This window comes from Lampetra fluviatilis, chromosome 36 (assembly GCF_964198595.1).
Source record: "Lampetra fluviatilis chromosome 36, kcLamFluv1.1, whole genome shotgun sequence".
In the NCBI taxonomy this organism is placed as follows: Eukaryota; Metazoa; Chordata; class Hyperoartia; order Petromyzontiformes; family Petromyzontidae; genus Lampetra; species Lampetra fluviatilis.
In genome coordinates, this window is record NC_136310.1 from 8975060 (window position 1) to 8999053 (window position 23994).

The window sequence follows — 23994 nt, forward strand, 5'->3', positions numbered from 1 at the left end:
CGGGCGTGGGAGATGGAGAGAAGGCCGGATCAGTAATTGGGTCTCCTTCTCCTCTTCACCATCGTCAGCAGCAGCAACATCGTCATCGTTGTCGGTGTAGTCATCATCATCATCATCACCATCGTCGCCATCAGCAACATTATCATAATCACTGTAATCATTATCAGCATTGCAATCAAAGCAGATTTCAGCACCACCATTACCACCTAAATAACAGTTTTTATACAAAATACCAAAATGCAACACTTTATCATCATCATTACCACCACCACCACCATCGTCATCAGAATCATCATCAGCCCCACCACCACCAAAATGCTTCCAACTCAATGACTAACTACCCCAACCAAACCCACCACCACCATCATCGCCATCATCGCCATCATCGCCACCACCATCACCACCATCGTCTCCACCACCACCACCACCACCGTCACCACCACGGTCTCCACAATCACCGCGGGAGGCGCGCTAGGCGTCAGGCCCCCTTCTCGTGGCTTCCAGCTCGGCCGTCCAGCACCCTGGCGCCGTGGCAGCCCCCCAAACGCTGGGGTGCGGAAGAAGGCCCCCCTCAACCGGGCCCCTATGCTCCCCACGACCCCCCAGACGCCGACGCCGGCTCGTATTCCGAGGATCGGGGTGCGAACTTTAGCGGCTTCAACTGGTCCATCGTGTGGGGGCCAACGCTGCCCGATGAGGAGGTGACGCGTCACGCTCCGTACCCGGGGCCCCGGTGGCGGCTCCAGCCGACGCAGGAAACCTGGCGGAGACTGCCGATGGTCCCGACTCTGAGTCCCACTTCGGGCTGGGCGACGGAGGACAGGGTCCGCTCTCTCTACACCACGGCGCCTTACTCGCCCACCTCCTCGTCGTCCACCTCGTCGTCCGCCTCGTCGCCGACACTGTCGCCTGCGTGGACGATCGCGGCATCGTCGTCGTCGTCGTCGTCGTCGTCCGCGACCCCGTCGGGCGCCGTGAAGGGGACCCAGGAGCCCGGGGCCGGAACGAGGCGCGTGGAGCAGCCGAGCCGGGCGGGCGCCGGGTACATGGAGGGGGGAGGTGGGTGGCGGCAGGGACGGTGGTCGTACGAGCGAGCGAGCGAGCGGGTGGGTGGGTGGGTGAGTCGGTATGTATGTTGAACTTCTTCCGCACCGTACGTAGCCCACAGTGATCATAGGAGGTGTGCGGGGTAAGGACAACAAACTGAGCACTAAAAGCTGCTCTAGAGAAATTAGTTCGTCAATATATATGATTTCAACGTGCATAAATCCAGTGCCTTGCTAATATCAGAAGGAAGAGCGGCCGCAGAAGTGCATTGATCACAGCCAACATCAGTGGCAATTGACATGGATGACTATCCAAAAACCACGGCGATGATAACCGGAATTTGCGTGATGGTTTATGGTCCTTAATGAGATCAGCAAGGAATTGTGGTTAATTTGTGGCAAGCACTTTGTGTGTAGTGAGTGCGACCTTACAATGATTTTTTCGGCCACTGCAAGCCAATGCAGCTCTGAGAGCACTGGACAGACACGGTCGGATTTTGCAGTACCCGTCACGACACATGCCAGATAATTTTGGACAGGCTGCAGCTTGCTAACATTTTTGCCAAATGTCCCGTATAGTAATGAGTTGCAATCATCGAGACTCATCGATACTATCCTACATGCCATCGTGTTGGCTATGTCACGACTCAATGGTGGTCGAATGTGTCGTAGAGCACTGACATGAAAATTGCGCGACTTTTGTACGTGGTGATCAAATGACAAATTCTGTTGGAGTATGGTGCCAGGGCTCTATAGATGAGTAGACATCTGAATCCTGGAGTCTGCGACTGCTACGCCCGATTCTCCAACAGTTTGTCTCGCCTGAGCCCGAGTGCCAACCAGCAGAACCTCAGAATTGTTCTGGGTTAAGCAGCGTTTCGTTTGGTGCAAACCACACGTGCACCACTCGCGTGCAATCTCCGAGGTTATGAGGCTCTCCGTATCTAACTTTGACTTCACTGCGGTGTACAATTGTGTATCATCAGCATATTAATGCAACTTGATTCATGCGATGAGATGACATCGGCCATCGGAGAGACGTTTGTTGAAAATAGGAAGGGCCCGAGAATGGACGCCTATGGTACGCTGACTAGGCACGGCACAGACAATGACTGTCCGTCACTCAGCTTGACGAACTGTGATGGACCACGTAGGTACGACTCAATTGACCCCAGTGCCATACCTGATACACCGAACTTTTACCTTAGCCACCCGATGGGTATCTCATGGTCGATGGTGTCGAAGGCGGCTGAGAGATCGAGGACTACCAATATTGCGGCACACCAGTCATCCGTGATCTTGTAGAGGTCATCCGTGATCGTGTAGAGGTCATCCGTGATCTTGTAGAGGTCATCCGTGATCTTGTAGAGGTCATCAGTGATCTTGTAGAGGTCATCCGTGATCTTGTAGAAGTCATCTGTGATCTTGTAGAGGTCATCTGTGATCTTGTAGAGGTCATCTGTGATCTTGTAGAGGTCATCTGTGATCTTGTAGAGGTCATCCGTGATCTTGTAGAGGTCATCCGTGATCTTGTAGAGGTCATCTGTGATCTTGTAGAGGTCATCCGTGATCTTGTAGAAGTCATCCGTGATCTTGTAGAGGTCATCTGTGATCTTGTAGAGGTCATCCGTGATCTTGTAGAAGTCATCCGTGATCTTGTAGAGGTCATCAGTGATCTTGTAGAGGTCATCCGTGATCTTGTAGAAGTCATCTGTGATCTTGTAGAGGTCATCTGTGATCTTGTAGAGGTCATCCGTGATCTTGTAGAGGTCATCCGTGATCTTGTAGAGGTCATCCGTGATCTTGTAGAGGTCATCCGTGATCTTGTAGAAGTCATCCGTGATCTTGTAGAGGTCATCTGTGATCTTGTAGAGGTCATCTGTGATCTTGTAGAGGTCACCAGTGATCTTGTAGAGGTCATCCGTGATCTTGTAGAGGTCATCCATGATCTTGTAGAGGTCATCCGTGATCTTGTAGAGGTCATCAGTGATCTTGTAGAGGTCATCCGTGATCTTGTAGAGGTCATCCGTGATCTTGTAGAGGTCATCCGTGATCTTGTAGAGGTCACCAGTGATCTTGTAGAGGTCATTAGTGATCTGGTAGAGGTCATCCGTGATCTTGTAGAGGTCATCAGTGATCTTGTAGAGGTCATCCGTGATCTTGTAGAGGTCATCCGTGATCTTGTAGAGGTCATCCGTGATCTTGTAGAGGTCATCAGTGGTCTTGTAGAGGTCATCCGTGATCTTGTAGAGGTCACCAGTGATCTTGTAGAGGTCATCCGTGGTCTTGTAGAGGTCATCAGTGATCTTGTAGAGGTCATCAGTGATCTTGTAGAGGTCATCCGTGATCTTGTAGAGGTCATCCGTGATCTTGTAGAGGTCATCAGTGATCTTGTAGAGGTCATCCGTGATCTTGTAGAGGTCATCAGTGATCTTGTAGAGGTCAGCAGTGATCTTTCGTAGAGCCGTCTCAGTGCTGTGGGACTTTAGGACGCCGACTCCAAAAGGTTGAATCTGCTCATCGCAACGATGTGAAAAAGGTGCTCGATGACCTTTGAAATCAAACACGGGTTTGAGATTGGGTAGATAGTTTACGGAGTCACTACGGATCAAGGCAACTCTTTTCAGGACCGGTGTTACCCGCGCCATTTTTAACCGATCTGGGAAAGAGCCCTCGCTCAACTAAATATTTGCCAGGTGGACAATCAGCGGCGCAAGCAACGTCCGAGCACGATTTGAGACATGTGGATGTCGTGGTGCACCACTGTCATATTTGGCAGCCGTGCGATGAACATCGACACCTCTGCCAGTTGATCAAACTCTGATGGCAGACGGGGAGAATGCATTGCCTTCAGGTGAAAACCCTTCGTCTTTATTGTCACTATTCTATTGATGAAGAACGTCACAAGTACTGGGCACAGATTTTAATTGATTAGTTAATGGGTGGCTGGAGTGCAGCAGACCTTTCACAACGTGCCACGTAGCATACGGGTCGCGAGCCAAGTTTCTGGAATGGTCGATATGTCGAGTCCACAAACATTGATCAGATCATGGATCAGAGCCCTCTTGTTGTCTATGAAGAGTGTGTTGATCAATGCAAATTTTAGGATCCCTGGTGCAGTGTTTTGATCGATAATTGACATCAGCAGCAGTGTGGCGATGAAGGCGCTCTTCTGTGATCATGTAGAGATAGGGCGGAAGAAGAACGGAGCAGATCTGCAGCACAACCATGTGCGAGGCATTGCAATAAGTGACGAACACGGGTGGGTAGAGGTCTGCATTTCAACAGCAGATCGTAGCACGGAGGGAGCAGAACTCGAGTAGTACACTATACACGACACAGGGTACACTACACACGGGTACATTATACGTTACTTACAATCTTACGGTAGCGGGCGTCGTGGTAGAGAGTGTCGCGGTAGCAAGTTTCGCATTGAAGAGCGTCACGGTGGAGAGCATGGCGGGGGACAGCGTCACGGTGGAGAGCGCCATGGTGGAGGGCGTTGCACTGGCAATCATTGCGGTGGCGAGCGTATTGGTAGCGAGCGTCACGGTAGCTAGCGTCGGCGTGGAGAGCATCATAGCGGTGAGTGTCGCGGTCGAAAGCATCGCGTTGGTGAGCGTCGTAGAGGAGAGCGTTGCTGTGTCCAGTGTCGCGGTAGAGAGTGTCGCAGTTCTGACCATTACGTAGCGAACGTCGATGTAGCTAGCGTCAGTTTGGAGAGAGTCGCGGTAGAGAGCGTCGTGTTGGTGATCGTCGCCGTGGTGAGCGTCTCAGTAGGCAGCGTGGCTGTAGAGAGCATTGCGGTGGCGAGCATAGCGAAGGACAGCGTCGCGGTGGCGAGTATTGTGGTGGTGGTGGAGAGCATCGCCGCGGTGAGTGTCGCCGTGGCGAGCGCTGTGGTGGCGAGCATTGCAGTGTTGAGCGTCGCGTTGGAGAGCGTCGCATTAGAGAGAGTCACGGTGACAAGCATCACGGTGGCTAGCATGGTGGGGGACAGTGTCACAGTGCAGAGCGTCATCGCTGTAGAGAGCGTTGCCGTGGCGAGTGTCACGGAAGCGAGCATCGGCGAGGAGAGCATCATGGCAGAGAGCTTGGCGGTGGCAAGCGTTCGTGGTGGAAGACTTTGCGGTAGAGAGTGCCGCAGTGCCGAGCATTGCGGGAGTGGGCGCCGCAGTGGTGAGCGTCGTGGTGGAGATCGTGGTGGTAAAGAGCATTGCGGTGGTGAACGTCGCGCTGGTGAGCGTCGTGGTAGCGTGCGTGGAGGCGGAGAGAGTTGCGGTGGCGAGTGTCGTGGTGGAGAGCGTCGCGGTAGTGAGCATCATGGCGGCGAGCGTTGTGGCAATGAGTGTCGCCGTAGAGAGCGTCCTGGGCAAAACGTCACAGTAGAGAGCGTCACAATGGAGAGCGTCATGGTGGAGATGGTCACCGTTGAGGGTGGTGCGGTGGCAAGCTTCGCGGTAGAGAGTGTCGCAGTGGAGAGTGTTGCGGTAGTGAGCGTCGCAGTGGTGAGAGTCATGGTGGAGAGCGTTGCGATGGAGAGCATCGTCGTGGAGAGCGTTGCGATGGAGAGCATCACAATGGAGAGCGTCGCTGTGGCGATGGTCACCGTTGAGGGCGATGCGGTGGCAAGCTTCGCGGTAGAAAGTGTTGCAGTGGAGAGTGTTGCGGTGGCGAGCATCGCTTTGCAGAGCATCATGGTGGGAAGCGTCGCATTGGAGAGTGTCGTGGTGGAATGCGTCGCGGTAGAGAGCGTCGCGGTAGAAAGCATTGCGGTGGTGAACATCGCAGTCGCGAGCGTTGTAGTGGCGAGCATCACAGTGGAGAGCATGGCGATGGAGAGCATCGCGACGGCGAGCACCCCAGTAGCGAGCGTGGCAGGGGACAGCGTCACAGTGGAGAGCGTCGTCACAGTGATAGCGAGCGCAGCAGTGTCGCGGTAGAGAGCGTGGCGGTGGCGAGTGTCGTGGTGGAAAACGTCGCCGTGGCAAATGTCGCAGTAAAGAGCGTCGCAATGGAGAGCGTGGTTGTGGCGATAGTCACGGTAGAGAGCAATACGGTGTGAAGCATCGCGATAGAGAGCGTTGCGGTGGCAAGCTTCGCGTTGGAGAGCGCCGTGGCAGCGAGCGTCATGGTAGCGAACGTCGCAGTAGTGAGTGTCTTGGTAGTGACCGGAGTGTTGGCGAGTGTAGCATTGGAGAGCATCGCATTAGAGAGCATCGTGGTAGAGAGTGTAGCCATGGCGGGCGTAGTGGTGGCGAGCGTCATGGTGGCGAGCGTTACAGTGGTGAGCATTCCGCCCGAGAGCGACACGGAAGTGGTCGACGCTCCTCCCATGGTTGAAGTTCATCACGTGGTTGAAGTTCATCACGTGGTTGAAGTTCATCACGTGGTTGAAGTTCATCACGTGGTGGAAGCTCATCACGTGGTGGAAGTTCATTACGTGGTTGAAGTTCATCCCGTGGTTGAAGTTCATCACGTGGTGGAAGCTCATCACGTGGTGGAAGCTCATCACGTGGTGGAAGTTCATCACGTGGTTGAAGTTCATCCCGTGGTTGAAGGTCATCACGTGGTTGAAGTTCATCACGTGGTTGAAGTTCATCACGTGGTTGAAGTTCATCACGTGGTTGAAGTTCATCACGTGGTGGAAGCTCATCACGTGGTTGAAGTTCATCCCGTGGTTGATGCTCATCACGTGGTTGAAGTTCATCACGTGGTCGACGCTCCTCCCATGGTTGAAGTTCATCACGTGGTTGAAGCTCATCACGTGGTTGATGCTCATCACGTGGTTGAAGTTCATCACGTGGTCGACGCTCCTCCCATGGTTGAAGGTCATCACGTGGTTGAAGTTCATCACGTGGTCGACGCTCCTCCCATGGTTGAAGGTCATCACGTGGTTGAAGTTCATCACGTGGTTGAAGTTCATCACGTGGTTGAAGTTCATCACGTGGTTGAAGTTCATCACGTGGTGGAAGCTCATCACGTGGTGGAAGTTCATCACGTGGTTGAAGTTCATCCCGTGGTTGATGCTCATCACGTGGTTGAAGTTCATCACGTGGTCGACGCTCCTCCCATGGTTGAAGTTCATCACGTGGTTGAAGCTCATCACGTGGTTGATGCTCATCACGTGGTTGAAGTTCATCACGTGGTCGACGCTCCTCCCATGGTTGAAGTTCATCACGTGGTTGAAGTTCATCACGTGGTTGAAGTTCATCACGTGGTGGAAGCTCATCACGTGGTGGAAGTTCATCACGTGGTTGAAGTTCATCACGTGGTTGAAGTTCATCACGTGGTGGAAGCTCATCACGTGGTGGAAGTTCATCACGTGGTTGAAGTTCATCACGTGGTTGAAGTTCATCACGTGGTTGAAGTTCATCACGTGGTTGAAGCTCATCACGTGGTTGAAGTTCATCACGTGGTTGAAGTTCATCACGTGGTTGATGCTCATCACGTGGTTGAAGTTCATCACGTGGTTGAAGCTCATCACGTGGTTGAAGTTCATCACGTGGTTGAAGGTCATCACGTGGTTGAAGCTCATCACGTGGTTGAAGTTCATCACGTGGTTGAAGTTCATCACGTGGTTGAAGGTCATCACGTGGTTGAAGCTCATCACGTGGTTGAAGTTCATCACGTGGTTGAAGGTCATCACGTGGTTGAAGCTCATCACGTGGTTGAAGTTCATCACGTGGTGGAAGTTCATCACGTGGTTGATGCTCATGACGTGGTTGAAGTTCATCACGTGGTGGAAGTTCATCACGTGGTTGAAGTTCATCACGTGGTGGAAGTTCATCACGTGGTGGAAGTTCATCACGTGGTGGAAGTTCATCACGTGGTGGAAGCTCATCACGTGGTTGAAGTTCATCACGTGGTTGAAGTTCATCACGTGGTTGAAGTTCATCACGTGGTGGAAGTTCATCACGTGGTTGAAGTTCATCACGTGGTTGAAGTTCATCACGTGGTTGAAGTTCATCACGTGGTTGAAGTTCATCACGTGGTGGAAGCTCATCACGTGGTGGAAGTTCATCACGTGGTTGAAGTTCATCCCGTGGTTGATGCTCATCACGTGGTTGAAGTTCATCACGTGGTCGACGCTCCTCCCATGGTTGAAGTTCATCACGTGGTTGAAGCTCATCACGTGGTTGATGCTCATCACGTGGTTGAAGTTCATCACGTGGTCGACGCTCCTCCCATGGTTGAAGTTCATCACGTGGTTGAAGTTCATCACGTGGTTGAAGTTCATCACGTGGTGGAAGCTCATCACGTGGTGGAAGTTCATCACGTGGTTGAAGTTCATCACGTGGTTGAAGTTCATCACGTGGTGGAAGCTCATCACGTGGTGGAAGTTCATCACGTGGTTGAAGTTCATCACGTGGTTGAAGTTCATCACGTGGTTGAAGTTCATCACGTGGTTGAAGCTCATCACGTGGTTGAAGTTCATCACGTGGTTGAAGTTCATCACGTGGTTGATGCTCATCACGTGGTTGAAGTTCATCACGTGGTTGAAGCTCATCACGTGGTTGAAGTTCATCACGTGGTTGAAGGTCATCACGTGGTTGAAGCTCATCACGTGGTTGAAGTTCATCACGTGGTTGAAGTTCATCACGTGGTTGAAGGTCATCACGTGGTTGAAGCTCATCACGTGGTTGAAGTTCATCACGTGGTTGAAGGTCATCACGTGGTTGAAGCTCATCACGTGGTTGAAGTTCATCACGTGGTGGAAGTTCATCACGTGGTTGATGCTCATGACGTGGTTGAAGTTCATCACGTGGTGGAAGTTCATCACGTGGTTGAAGTTCATCACGTGGTGGAAGTTCATCACGTGGTGGAAGTTCATCACGTGGTGGAAGTTCATCACGTGGTGGAAGCTCATCACGTGGTTGAAGTTCATCACGTGGTTGAAGTTCATCACGTGGTTGAAGTTCATCACGTGGTGGAAGTTCATCACGTGGTTGAAGTTCATCACGTGGTTGAAGTTCATCACGTGGTTGAAGTTCATCACGTGGTGGAAGTTCATCACGTGGTTGATGCTCATGACGTGGTTGAAGTTCATCACGTGGTTGAAGTTCATCACGTGGTGGAAGTTCATCACGTGGTGGAAGTTCATCACGTGGTGGAAGTTCATCACGTGGTTGAAGTTCATCACGTGGTTGAAGTTCATCACGTGGTTGAAGTTCATCACGTGGTTGAAGTTCATCACGTGGTGGAAGTTCATCACGTGGTTGAAGTTCATCACGTGGTTGAAGTTCATCACGTGGTTGAAGTTCATCACGTGGTTGAAGTTCATCACGTGGTTGAAGTTCATCACGTGGTGGAAGTTCATCACGTGGTTGAAGTTCATCACGTGGTTGAAGTTCATCACGTGGTTGAAGTTCATCACGTGGTTGAAGTTCATCACGTGGTTGAAGTTCATCACGTGGTTGAAGTTCATCACGTGGTTGAAGCTCATCACGTGGTTGAAGCTCATCACGTGGTTGAAGTTCATCACGTGGTTGAAGTTCATCACGTGGTTGAAGTTCATCACGTGGTTGAAGTTCATCACGTGGTTGAAGTTCATCACGTGGTTGAAGTTCATCACGTGGTTGAAGCTCATCACGTGGTTGAAGCTCATCACGTGGTTGATGCTCATCACGTGGTTGAAGTTCATCACGTGGTTGATGCTCATCACGTGGTTGAAGTTCATCACGTGGTCGACGCTCCTCCCATGGTTGAAGTTCATCACGTGGTTGAAGTTCATCACGTGGTTGAAGCTCATCACGTGGTTGAAGTTCATCACGTGGTTGAAGTTCATCACGTGGTTGAAGTTCATCACGTGGTTGAAGTTCATCACGTGGTTGAAGTTCATCACGTGGTGGAAGCTCATCACGTGGTGGAAGTTCATCACGTGGTTGAAGTTCATCCCGTGGTTGATGCTCATCACGTGGTTGAAGTTCATCACGTGGTCGACGCTCCTCCCATGGTTGAAGTTCATCACGTGGTTGAAGCTCATCACGTGGTTGATGCTCATCACGTGGTTGAAGTTCATCACGTGGTCGAAATTCATCACGTGGTTGATGCTCATCACGTGGTTGAAGTTCATCACGTGGTTGAAGTTCATCACGCGGTTGAAGTTCATCACGTGGTTGAAGTTCATCACGTGGTTGAAGTTCATCACGCGGTTGAAGTTCATCACGTGGTTGAAGTTCATCACGTGGTTGAAATTCATCACGTGGTTGATGCTCATCACGTGGTTGAAGTTCATCACGTGGTTGAAATTCATCACGTGGTTGATGCTCATCACGTGGTTGAAGTTCATCACGTGGTTGAAGTTCATCACGTGGTTGAAGTTCATCACGTGGTAGAAGTTCATCACGCGGTTGAAGTTCATCACGTGGTTGAAGTTCATCACGTGGTTGAAGTTCATCACGTGGTGGAAGGTCATCACGTGGTTTGAAGGTCATCTGGTGGATGAACACATTGTGGATGGCTTCACAGGCACGGGTGATGATGCTAATACATTCTAATGCTGATGATGCATGTACATTATCAGCATTATATGGAGGGTGTATTGCCGATTATGGTGATGATGATGACGATGCCGGCGATGCTGCTGTTCTTGGCGTTGATTCGAGTGGCGGCAATTCCGCTGCCACGTTAAGAGCGGTGAGGGGGTCGGTGGCTGGTCGGGTGGCTGGGTGGGGTGTGGGTAGGTGGGGGGTAGGGTTGGTGGGGGGGGGGCGTTTGCGAGCGCGTTCGGTTTTCGAGCTCGAATCCCCTCCCCCGTCCTCTCTCAGTTTCTCGGAGCTCACAAAAGCTTGAGGCAATCCAACCGCAAATCGACGGTGCCTGTAAAACACATCCTGGAGATTACAATCAGCCGGATGAAAAGTCCTCCCTCGCCGTCGCTGCTGCTGCCTTCTGCTTGCTGCCACCGCCAAGTAAAATGGCACGAGAAGAGCCTTGCAGGCAACTTCGGGTTGCAGGGGTTTGAGATCCGAAGGATGTGGGGAGGGGGTCGAGGTTTTGGCAGTGCCATGAGCTGCAGCCCGAGTTCGCGTTCTGGATCGGGCAGGCCCCCGTGTGTCGTGAGCACCGTGGCGTGGATGTTTAATCATCATCATCACAACCATCATCATCACAACCATCATCATCACAACCATCATCATCACAACCATCATCATCACAACCATCATCATCACAACCATTATCATCACAACCATCATCATCACAACCATCATCATCACAACCATCATCATCACAACCATCATCATCACAACCATCATCATCACAACCATCATCATCACAACCATCATCATCACAACCATCATCATCACAACCATCATCATCACAACCATCATCATCACAACCATCATCATCACAACCTTCATCATCACAACCATCATCATCACAACCATCATCATCACAACCATCATCATCACAACCATCATCATCACAGCCATCATCATCACAACCATCATCATCACAACCATCATCATCACAACCATCATCATCACAACCATCATCATCACAACCATCATCATCACAACCATCATCATCACAACCATCATCATCACAACCATCATCACAGCGATCATCATCACAACCATCATCATCACAACCATCATCATCACAACCATCATCATCACAACCATCATCATCACAACCATCATCGTCACCATCACCCACCATCAACATCATAATGGTGGTTGGTGGTGATGATGGTGATAATGGTGGTGGTGATGATGTTGGTGATGTTGGTGATGATAGTGGTGGTGGTGATGATGATAATGGTGGTGATGATGATAATGATGGTGATGGTGGTAGTAGTGATAATGGTGGTGATGATGATGGTGGTACTGGTGATGATGGTGGTGATGATGATGATAATGGTGGTGGTGATGATGTTGGTGATGTTGGTGATGATAGTGGTGGTGGTGATGATGATAATGGTGGTGATGATGATAATGATGGTGATGGTGGTAGTAGTGATAATGGTGGTGATGATGATGGTGGTACTGGTGATGATGGTGGTGATGATGATGATAATGGTGGTGATGATGATAATGTTGTTGATGCTAGTGGTGGTGGTGATGATAATGGTGGTACTGGCGATGATGATGGTGGTACTGGTGATGATGATGATGATGGTGGTGGTGATGATGATGGTGGTGGTGGTGGTGGTGATGATGATAATGATGATGATGGTGGTGGTGATGATGATGATGATGATATTGATGGTGCTGGTGATGATGGTGGTGATGATGTTGGTGATGATAGTGGTGGTGGTGGTGGTGGTGATGATGGTGGTACTGGTGATGATGATGTTGGTGATGATAGTGGTGGTTGTGATGATGGTGGTACTGGTGATGATGATGGTGGTGGTGATGATAATGGTGGTGATGATGGTGGTACTGGTGATGATGATGTTGGTTATGATAGTGGTGGTGATGATGATGGTGGTGGTGATGATGATGGTTTTACTGGTGATGATGGTGGTGGTGGTGGTGGTGATAATGATGGTGGTGATGATGGTGGTGGTACTGGTGATGATCATGATGATGATGGTTGTTGTAATCCACAGGCCTCACATCGCGGCAGAGCATCGCCCTCGTCGCTGTCGTTCTCAGCATCGCACTCGTCGCCTCCCTGGCTCTGCGTATCCGGTGAGAGAGAGAACCACCTCGGGGCAGGGGGCACAGGGCAAGGGCTAAGTGGGTGGGGCAAGGGGGCAAGGGGCAAGGGCCAAGGGGGTGGGGCATGGGGCAAGGGGCAAGGGCCAAGTGGGTGGGGCAAGGTGGCAAGAGGGCAAAGGGCAAGGGCCAAGGGGGTGGGGCAAGGGGCAAGGGGGCAAAGGGCCAAGAGGGAGGGGCAAGGGGCAAAGAGCAAGGGCCAAGAGAGTGGGGCAAGAGGCAAGAGGCAAGAGGGCAAAGGGCAAAGGCCAAGGGGGTGGGGTAAGGGGGCAAGGGGCAAAGGGCAAGGGCCAAGAGGGTGGGGCAAGAGGCAAGAGGGCAAAGGAGGAGGGGCAAGGGGCAAAGGGCAAAGGCCAAGGAGGTGGGGCAAGGGGCAAGAGGGCAAGGGGCAAAGGCCAAGGGGGAGGGGCAAGGGGCAAGCGGCTGCTCTGCGGTGTAGCGACCGGCTCGCAATCACAGGTCCCAAGTTCACATCCTGGTTGGGGCTGGTTGACTCAGCCTGCTCTTGCCCCCGCAATTTGAATGTGGAATTTACTTTACCAGCTCAGAGCTGAACACAGGTACTGGGCATGGCAAAAAATAATGCGACTTTGATGTTTGTTGTTGTTGCTGCTGCTGCTGAGAGCTGTAATCGAACCTCGGGTGCAGGCACTGTGAGCCACCCTGCCTCTCCCTCCCCAGCTCAGGACAGACTCGGCCCCCGCCATAATAACATGGAATTCCCACACAGGGCTGTAAATAGGAGACGACCTGGAATCCCCGTAGAGGCGCAGAAACAGACGACCCGATGCTCGAGTGCCAGGAGGGCACGCGCAACACTGGTGATGGCCGTGAGAGCGAAACGTCGGACTACCCGTTTCTAAGACGCTGTCAGATCGCTCTCTGCAACATCACCAACTAAGTTGGTGCCCTGCTGCTGCTGCTGCTGCTCCTGCTGCTGCTGGAGGCGGCAAATGCATGTGGCCACCGTTTGTCCATGACGAGTAGAGGCCGATCGAAACTGAATTTCTGGTTTCCGCTGAAAACGAAACCAGACCGAAAGTTAAAAATTTACTTTCGGCCGAAACCAAAAGTATTTTTTCTTACTTTCGGCCGAAACCAAAACTATGCCGAAAGAAGCCATTTGCCAACTTTCGGCCCCCGAAACCGAAACCGAATTTCGGTCGGCCTCTAATGACGAGACGACTTCGTGCAAGCGATTGTCTGCGTCGGGTGGAGGAGGGTCCACGAACATCGCGTCAGAACCTCGGAGGCGCTCACGAACTGGGCTCTTTCCTCACTGCCACCCGGAGGCTCGTCAGAAGCTGCTGCGATTCTGCCTCCTGCCTCCGTCTGTATGTCCCGTATGTGTGCACGCGTAGTGACACCAAGAATTCGGAGTCCTTATTCGTTAGAGGTCTTTGTTGGGAGACTTTATTTCTTCACGCGTCTCCAGCTCTCGTGTTCTCCCTCAAGCCCCCTTCCTCGAAGGTTCCTTGACCCGCGACTCATCTCCCTCAACTCCCTCCGCACCCAAACCGCTCCAAAAAAGATTACAAACCGCTCCTCGAGCGCTCCCAACCCGATCTCAACCCGCTCCCAAACCGCCCTCCACCGCTCCCAAACCGCTCCCGAACCGCTCCCAAACCGCTCCCGAACCGCTCCCAAACCGCTCCCAAACCGCTCCCGAACCGCTCCCAAACCGCTCCCAAACCGCCCTCCACCGCTCCCAAACCGCTCCTTGACCGCTCTCAAACCGCTCCCAACCCGCTCCCGAACCGCTCGCCAACCGCTCCCGAATCACCCGGCACGCCGAGTGGGGGGACGGGGTGGAGGCCCCGCGTCCTCCCTCCACCTCACACGGAGTGGTCGCGCCTGAGCTGGTGACGCTGAGAGGCTCCGTTCGAATCCAGACTTTAGCCACTGCCTGCGATGTTGCCGACGATGATGATACTGTTGCTGCTGCTGCTGATGATGATGCCAATGATGTTGCTGCTGCTGCTGATGATGATGATTGTTATTCACTCGCTGAGCGCGCGCGGGTCTGTGCGTGCGTGCGTTTGAAAGCCGAGACCCGTAGTGGAGTCGGAGATCGTGGGATTTTCGGTCACCCGCAACTGGGGCGGGGGGGGGGGGTTGGGGGGGAGGGGTTGGGGGGAGGGGTAGGGGGGAGGGGTTGGGGGGAGGGGTTAGGGGGAGGTGTTAGGGGGAGGGGTTGGGGGGAGGGGTTGGGGGGAGGGGTAGGGGGGAGGGGTTGGGGGGAGGGGTTGGGGGGAGGGGTTAGGGGGAGGTGTTAGGGGGAGGGGTTGAGGGGAGGGGTTGGGGGGAGGGGTTGGGGGGAGGGGTTGGGGGGAGGGGTTAGGGGGAGGTGTTAGGGGGAGGGGTTGGGGGGAGGGGTTGGGGGGAGGGGTAGGGGGGAGGGGTTGGGGGGAGGGGTAGGGGGGAGGGGTTGGGGGGAGGGGTTAGGGGGAGGTGTTAGGGGGAGGGGTTGGGGGGAGGGGTTGGGGGGAGGGGTAGGGGGGAGGGGTTGGGGGGAGGGGTTAGGGGGAGGTGTTAGGGGGAGGGGTTGGGGGGAGGGGTTGGGGGGAGGGGTAGGGGGGAGGGGTTGGGGGGAGGGGTTGGGGGGAGGGGTTAGGGGGAGGTGTTAGGGGGAGGGGTTGAGGGGAGGGGTTGGGGGGAGGGGTTGGGGGGAGGGGTTGGGGGGAGGGGTTAGGGGGAGGTGTTAGGGGGAGGGGTTGGGGGGAGGGGTTGGGGGGAGGGGTAGGGGGGGAGGGGTTGGGGGGAGGGTTAGGGGGAGGTGTTAGGGGGAGGGGTTGGGGGGAGGGGTAGGGGGGAGGGGTTGGGGGGAGGGGTTGGGGGGAGGGGTTAGGGGGTGGTGTTAGGGGAGGGGTTGGGGGGAGGGGGTTGGGGAGAGGGGTAGGGGTTGGGGGGAGGAGTTGGGGGGAGGAGTTGGGGGGAGGTGTTGGGGGAGGGGTTGGGGGTGGGGTTGGGGGAGGGGTTGGGGGGAGGGTTGGGGGGAGGGGTTGGGGGGAGGGGTTGGGGGGAGGGGTTGGGGGGAGGGGTTGGGGGGAGGGGTTGGGGGGAGGGGTTGGGGGGGAGGTGTTGGGGGGAAGGGGTTGGGGGGGAGGGGGTTAGGGGGAGGTGTTAGGGGGAGGGGTTGGGGGGAGGGGTTGGGGGGAGGGGTAGGGGGGAGGGTTGGGGGTGGGGGTGGGGGAGGTGTTGGGGGAGGGGTTGGGGGAGGGGTTGGGGGGTGGGTTGGGGGGGGGTGGGGTGGGTTTGGGGGAGGTGGTTGGGGGAGGGGTTGGGGGGAGGGGTTGGGGTGGGTGGGGGTGGGTTGGGGGGGTGGTTGGGGGGGGGGTGGGGGGGGGTGGGGGGGGGGTTGGGGGGGTGGGTTGGGGGGGTGGGGGGTGGGGGTGGGGTTGGGGGGGGGGGGGGTTGGGGGGGAGGGGTTGGGGGGGTGGGGGGGGGTTGGGGGGTGGGTGGGGGGGGGTGTGGGGGGGGTGTTGGGGGGTGGGGTTGGGGGGGGGGTTGGGGGGTGGGGTGGGGGGTGGGGGGGGGGGGTGGGGGGGGGGGGTGGGGGGGGTTGGGGGGTGGGTGGGGGTGGTGGGGGGTGGGGGTGGGGGGGGGGTTGGGGGGGGGGTTGGGGGGGTGGGGTGGTGGGGGGGGGTTGGGGGGGGGGTGGGGGGGTGGGGTGGGGGGGGGGGTGGGGGTGGTGGGGGGGGTTGGGGTGGGGGTGGTGGGGGGTGGGGGTGGGGGGGGTGTGGGGGTGGGGTTGGGGTGGGGGGGGTTGGGGGTGGGGTGGGGGGGGGTTGGGGGGTGTGGGGGGTGGGGTTGGGGGGGGTGGGGTGGGGGGGGGGTTGGGGGGGGGTAGGGGGTGGGTGTGGGGGAGGGGGTAGGGGGAGGTGTTGGGGGGGGTTGGGGGGAGGGGTAGGGGGGTGGGGTTGGGGGAGGGTGGGGGGGGGGTGGGTGGGTTAGGGGGTGGGTTGGGGGTGGGGTTGGGGAGTGGTAGGGGTTGGGGGGTGGGTGGGGGGGGGGTTGGGGGGGGGTGGTGGGGGGGGGGGTGGGGGGGGGTGGGGGGTGGGGTGGGGGGGTGGTTGGGGGGTGGGGGGGTGGGGGGGAGGGGTTGGGGGGTGGGGTGGGGGTGGGGGGTTGGGGGGTGGGGTTGGGGGGGAGGTGTTGGGGGGAAGGGGTTGGGGGGTGGGGTTAGGGGGAGTGTGTTTAGGGGGTGGGGTTGGGGGGAGGGGGTGAGGGGTTGGGGGGGAGGTGTTGGGGGGAAGGGGTTGGGGGGAGGGGTTAGGGGGAGGTGTTAGGGGGAGGGGTTGGGGGGAGGGGTTGGGGGGAGGGGTAGGGGGGAGGGGTTGGGGGGAGGGGTTAGGGGGAGGTGTTAGGGGGAGGGGTTGAGGGGAGGGGTTGGGGGGAGGGGTTGGGGGGAGGGGTTGGGGGGAGGGGTTAGGGGGAGGTGTTAGGGGGAGGGGTTGGGGGGAGGGGTTGGGGGGAGGGGTAGGGGGGAGGGGTTGGGGGGAGGGGTTAGGGGGAGGTGTTAGGGGGAGGGGTTGGGGGGAGGGGGTAGGGGGGAGGGGTTGGGGGGAGGGGTTGGGGGGAGGGGTTAGGGGGAGGTGTTAGGGGGAGGGGTTGGGGGGAGGGGTTGGGGAGAGGGGTAGGGGTTGGGGGGAGGAGTTGGGGGGAGGAGTTGGGGGGAGGTGTTGGGGGGAGGGGTTGGGGGGAGGGGTTGGGGGGAGGGGTTGGGGGGAGGGGTTGGGGGGGAGGTGTTGGGGGGAAGGGGTTGGGGGGAGGGGTTGGGGGGAGGTGTTGGGGGGAGGGGTTGGGGGGAGGAGTTGGGGGGAGGAGTTGGGGGGAGGGGTTGGGGGGAGGGGTTGGGGGGAGGGGTTGGGGGGGAGGTGTTGGGGGGAAGGGGTTGGGGGGAGGGGTTGGGGGGAGGTGTTGGGGGGAGGGGTTGGGGGGGAGGTGTTGGGGGGAAGGGGTTGGGGGGAGGGGTTGGGGGGAGGGGTTGGGGGGAGGGGTTAGGGGGAGGTGTTAGGGGGAGGGGTTGGGGGGAGGGGTTGGGGGGAGGGGTAGGGGTTGGGGGGGGGGTTAGGGGGAGGTGTTAGGGGGAGGGGTTGGGGGGAGGGGTTGGGGGGAGGGGTTGGGGGGAGGGGTAGGGGGGAGGGGTTGGGGGGAGGGGTAGTCAGCGTGGCGGGTGTCGAGACGGGGGTGAAGTTCGGGGTCAATCCGTCGAGCGAGGAGCGCGGTCGGCGAAGGAGAGAGTCGTGGGGGGGGGGGGAAGGAATTGGACGCGGAATCTGGCGAGTGCGCAGGCGGTGCAACTGCCCCGGGGGGCTCCACGGGCAGGGGGGGGGGGGCGCAGACGCCGGGCTACGGAGACACGTGGTGGGGTAGGGTGGGGGTGAAAGCATTGGACGGAGGACGGAGCGGGGGGCCGGTGACGGAATTGAATTCCTCGTGTCGCCGGTCTGGGCAGGGGGACAGCCACGGCCTCCGCTTGGATGGGGTGCGGGGATGAGGGGGGGGGGGCGGCTGGGGGGGGGGCACCCCACGAGGGGGTCTCACCGCGCCAACATCGGTGGTGCCAAGTGGCGGTGCCACGCAGAAGCTTGCGCCTTTGATGTGCAGCTCCCCCGTGGTGGTGGTGGTGGCTGGGGGGGGGGGGTGGTTGGATCGCACGGCTTAGAGGCCCGTGTGTGGGCCGTGTCGCCCCCAGGCAATCGGCTGTCCCACCCACCCACCCGCTGTCATCTCGTCACTCCCAGGCGAACGCACGGCTCACGGCCCCGCAGGTCGACCCAGGCACAAACGAGTGCCCTGGGTGCGAGTTGTAAAGCACCGCTACTCGGGGAGACAAAGGCGGCCCGGCGTGGTGCTGGCCACGCCCACCCCCGTCACGTGCCACAGTGCCGGCCTTCGTAGGTGCTGCTGCTGTGGTGGTGATTGTGGTGGTTGTGGTGGTGGTTGTGGTGGTGATGGTGGTGGTTGTGGTGGTGGTTGTGATGGTGGTGGTTGTGGTGGTGGTTGTTGTGGTGGTGGTGATTGTGGTGGTGATTATGGTGGTGGTTGTTGTGGTGGTGGTTGTGGTGGTGGTTGTGGTGGTGGTTGTGGTGATGATCGTTGTGGTGGTGGTTGTGGTGGTGGCCACGCTGCACGTGACTGCCCGTTGTAGGAACCCAGCGCTGTGTGTGGGCAGTAGTGGGGGGTGGGGGTTGATGGATCACACACAGATGGCCTGGAACTCCCTTCCCGTGGTGGGTGGATGTCGAGGAGGAGCCGTGTCGACTAATCGACATCTCTTCATTCCATCTGTACGAGTGGGGGGGGTGGGGGGATAGAGCGTTGCCCCCTCTCGCAATGCGTGGGTTGTCTCCGGGTGCTCCGGTCTCCCCCCCCCCCTCCTCCCACGTGAATAATAAACACGACCACTCGTCATTCATCGGCTGTAAACATCTTTAATAACTAAACACACGATGTGGCAGCAGCAGCAGCAGCGGAGTTCTGATCAAGAGTCCTGACGACTCGGCATGAATCTCCTGGATAAATAAGTAAAGTTGTTACGGGAATTATTAAATTATTAACATTCTAATCATTATTAAATATAGATCAGAGTAGGCTTTACCGTTTCTGGCAATAAAATAGGGGGTGTTAAGACGTCCAAACACCAAAAATACACAGCTATTGCAAGGCAAGCCTGCATTAACCATGCACGCGTCTGTGGCTGTACATGCAAACGAACACGCTCTGATAATAACACTGGTCAACACACTTTTTCTGGCATAAGCTATTCCAACGGTTTTAAGGTAATTTTGGGGTGCTGATTCCAAATCTGGTTTTTGTCTATCACATCAGGTTTTTGAGATATCAAATATTGCATTTTCAAAAAAAAAATGCAGAAGAAAAATATAAAATTAATGTGGATATCTACATAAAATGATATTATAAACACACTATCCTAAAAATACAGCACCATATATTAACACTAAAGCAGTCACTGACTCGCAAAAACTTGCAATCATAAGTGACAGAGTTAATTTCGGGTAAAATGGGGTATGCCGATAGCATGAAATGAGATGTGATAGAGCAAATCTGAGATCAGATTTGCAATCAGCACCCTGAAATTAATCTAAAACAGCTTGCAAAAGTCCAGGCCAGAATTTGTTTTTTGACCAGTGTAATAATAATGCGTGCATTGATTGGCCTACAACACAGAGCCAGCAAACTCATCTAATGGCCAAGTCCTCTGCACCAGTGTCAGACCAGAGACACAACGCCGAAAGATGAACACCAAATGGTCCGATACTTTCATTTTTATTGCCGAAAAGGGTCAAGCATATTCTTAGATTTTTTTTTTCTCTCGTAATTTTGAAACTGGCAAAAAAAGTCCCGTAGATATGCCCATAATTGTTGATTACATATGAAACATAAGAATGCGTTTTTACCCTTTCTTGTGGTAAACATGCAAACTAAACATGCTCCGATACTAATGTATGCATTGCCTTTGGAACTGCCTGCAGCAGAGATAGCATTTTTTAAAGCACGTGTGGTTAATGCTGTTACGCAATTCCTTGCAAAAGGTTTCTATTTGGTGTTTGAAACATCTGAACGCCTCCTGTTTTATTGCCAGAAAGGGTGAAACCTATTCTTGTTCTTCAGATGTAATATCTACGGAACCTTTGTGCCACTTTCAAAATTGTAGGCCATTCAACGCACGCATCATTATTATGATCAGAGGGTGTTCGTTTGCATGTCTAGCCAAAGACACGTGTGTGGTTTATACCGGTAGGAACCTCCTGGTTACACCAGCCCACAGGGGATTATTGTGTCCGTCCGTCGTGCAGGGAGGGGCTGGGTGGGGAGGGTGGGGCTGGGTGGGGATGGGCGGGTGGGGAGGGGTTGGGTGGGGATGGTGGGGCTGGGTGGGGAGGGTGGGGAGGGGCTGGGTGGGGAGGGTGGGGAGGGGCTGGGTGGGGAGGGTGGGGAGGGGCTGGGTGGGGAGAGTGGGGCTGGGTGGGGGGTAGGAGGGGTGGGGCTGGGTGGGGAGGGGCCGGTCACCCCGTGATGCCCTTATAAAACTCAACGTTTAACCTACTCACGCCGGCTTGTGCCCGCCCTCACAGTCGGCCATATTTGCGGAATACACCACGCCGCCGTTGACCCTGGCCATTGACCGAGCAACCCAACGTTCCTACCAGCTCCCTCCGCAGGAATGTGTTGCAGGCTTGCCTTGCAATAGCTGTGTATTTTTGGTGTTTGGCCGTCTTAACACCCCCTGTTTTATTGCCAGAAATGGTAAAAGCTAGTCTTATTTTTCATACTTTGATACTGGAAAAAAAAGGTCCAGTTGCTATAAAAATAATAATGTGTTATTCGTTATTAATCACATCCACGGTGCATGCGGCGCGCCTGTAGGACCCCGGCTGCTGACCACCCGTGCAGTCGCGCTTTAACAGGATAAAATTAATCCACGACAGAATGAATGATAAATTATGTGAATGATTTAGGCCCATATATGGAGTCATTTGGCGCGGCTTTGCCCCTATAAGGAATACTGGAACGGGAATCGACGTGTTTTGAACAGTTCAGTGCTCAATTACACGGGAATCGACCGATAAATTATATTTTGAATGCATATGCCAATGTGTTCGAGCATGGATCGAGCATGGATCGAGCATGAGTATATTTTAAATACAAATTTACAAATCGTTAAAGTGATTCCTATCACATAATTTTTGAATCGAAGCCAACGATTTGTGGATAGCACCGTGATTTCTCGATCTAATTACACGATTTGTGGATCTAAAAAAGCCCATATTAGACCTCTCCTTGACGCTGATTGGCTTCCTTCACCATTAACATAATCCATCACTCATTTTCTTGGTTCTTTCGGTAAAGTCACGTAGAAGGGAAGTAATAAAATAATAAAAATAAAACATAATAAAATAATTCTCACGACGTTTCGGCCACAACGCAAGCAGCCGTCCTCAGGTGAAGACCAGGTCTGTCGGGGAGACACCTGAGGACGGCTGCTTGCGTTGTGGCCGAAACGTCGTGAGAATTTTATTATGTTTTATTTTATTATTTTATTACTTCCCTTCTACGTGACTTTACCGAAAGAACCAAGAAGATGAATCCCTGCAGTCACGAAAGCTTTAAATCGAAATTCATCACTCATTCTGCCGCGGATTCATTTGATCCTGTTACAGCGCTCCGAACCCGCGTCCCCGTGCCCTCCTAGCACGCAGCTGCCAAAGCATAAGGCCTAGCACGCAAAGCGACCAGCAACAAACAGCGCCGCCGAATATCCAACGGATCGGAGAGAGTTGAGCGAGGCTGCTTGGTGTGAGACCTGGGGAGGGGGATCGGTTGGGAGGGGAGAGGCGATGATGATGGGGGTGGGGAGGATTCCAGAGTGGGGCAGTGCGAGGGAAAGGAGACGAGTGAGAATTGAGGTGGTCTGCATTGTGGCGAGTGGTCGGGTGGGTGGGTGAGTGGCCGCGTGGATGGGTGAGTGAGTGAATGGGTGGGTGATTGGGGGAGTTGGTGGGTGAGTAGGTGGGTGGATGAATGAACAAGTGAGTGGGTGAGTGAGTGGGTGTGTTGGTGGGTGGGTGAGTGAGTGGGTGGGTGAGCGGATGGGTAAGAGAGTGGGTGAGTGGATGGGTGGGTAGGTGGGTGGATGGGTGTATATGATCGTGTACCAGGTGGTGTGGAGTCACAGGTCCTGTTCGCTAACAGCACTTGCCCCAACATTTTGTTCAGGCTGGGGGGGGGGGGTGGTGGATCTTTGTCTTTGTTGAGGAGTTCGATTCCTGGCCACGGCTCAACACCAGTGCCTGACATCTCAACCCACCCCTTGGGCGATTCCATTTTAAATGGAACACCCCCTCGTGGTGCTCGCAATCAAGGGCGCTGCCCCCCCCCCCACCCCCCGTGACAGTCCCGCTTTGTCTTCGCGGGGGGCCCCATTCTCCGTCTTCTCCCCCCCCCCCCCCCCGTGCCAGCTGGGTCCGAATCCGGCGGCGCCGCCGGACGCTGGCCCCACGTGGTCCGGGCTTCGCGGGGGGGCGCCCCCACCCCCACCCGTGCGGCTACGACCTCGACCTCGACCCCGACCTCGACCTGGACCTCCTCGACCCGTGCGCGCCCCGCGTCTCCTCGGGCTCCCCGTCCTGCGACAGCGGCAGGGGCCTCTGCCCCCACGCCCTGCCCCCGCTCTCGCTGCCCCTGCCCCCTTCCCTGTCGCTGCCCCTCATGACCCCGCGGCGACCCCTGGCCCTCGACCTGAACCTGACCCCGCCGGGCCCGCCACGCTTCTCCCTCTACGGCCTGACCCCGAACGCAACCCCGGTGCCAACGCCGCTGGGGGGCTCCGGCGGGGGCTCCGCGGCGGGGATGCAGAGTGGGGGGCCCTCGCTGTCCCCCCACTCTCCGCACTCGCTGCTGCTGAGCGCCGCTGCGCTGGCCGCGGGCGAGTGTCCGTCGCCTGGCACCGCTGCGGCGCTGCACCTCAATCAGCTGATGTGCCTGCACTGCTCCCCCGTGCAGCAGCAGCAGCAGTTTCAACAGTTGCAGCAGCAGCAGCAGCACATGCAGCAGCAGCACATGCAGCAGCAGATGCAGCAGCAGCATCAGCAGCAGCAACTGATGATGATGATGCAGCAGCAGCAGCAACAGCAGCAACAGCAGCAGCGGCATTCGCCGATGAATGAATTCATGGCGGTGTCAGATGCGAGATTACACCCGCCTGGGTTAGGCACTCCACCTCTCCACATGCAGCAACATCATCATCAGCAGCAGCAGCAACTTCAGCAGCAGCAGCAGCAACTTCAACAGCAGCAGCAACTTCAGCAGCAGCAGCAACTTCAACAACTCCAGCAGCAACAGCAGCAGCTTCAGCAGCAGCAACAACAGCAGCAACAACAACAGCAGCATCAGCAGCAGCAGCATCAGCACAGCATCGCTCTGCTCTCCTCCTCGTCCTCCCCGTCCCCCGTGGTCGTGTCCACGCGTCGCTCCTCTTCCTCCGACTACGTGAACCTGCCGAGACCCCGCGGCTCCCCGAGCCAGCCCTTCGGGGTGCTCTACACCCCGCCGGGACCCCAGCCCTTCCCGCAGGCGCTGCCGCCACCGCCGCCACCCCCAAAGTCGTGGTACGCGGCGGCGGGGGGGCGGCAGGCTGAGGGCCGGGGAAGCGAGCCGGGTTCGGCCTCTGTCGAGGGGCTTCTCCGAGCCGCGCACCTCGGGATCGCAAGCGCCCGAGGTGACCCCCTGCTCGCCGGCGTCGGAGCGGGGACTCC

General features: G+C 56.0%; 1 protein-coding gene across 1 annotated transcript; it reads left to right on the forward strand.

Annotated features, from left to right (window-relative positions):
* The first annotated feature begins 776 nt into the window (after positions 1-776).
* Positions 777-23877, forward strand: LOC144945131 (uncharacterized). Its single transcript, XM_078873417.1, has 4 exons — positions 777-1059; positions 12604-12685; positions 22699-23183; positions 23813-23877. Exons 1-4 carry the CDS (start codon positions 777-779, stop codon positions 23875-23877), a joined length of 915 nt encoding a protein of 304 aa, XP_078729543.1.
* The last annotated feature ends 117 nt before the right edge of the window (positions 23878-23994 follow it).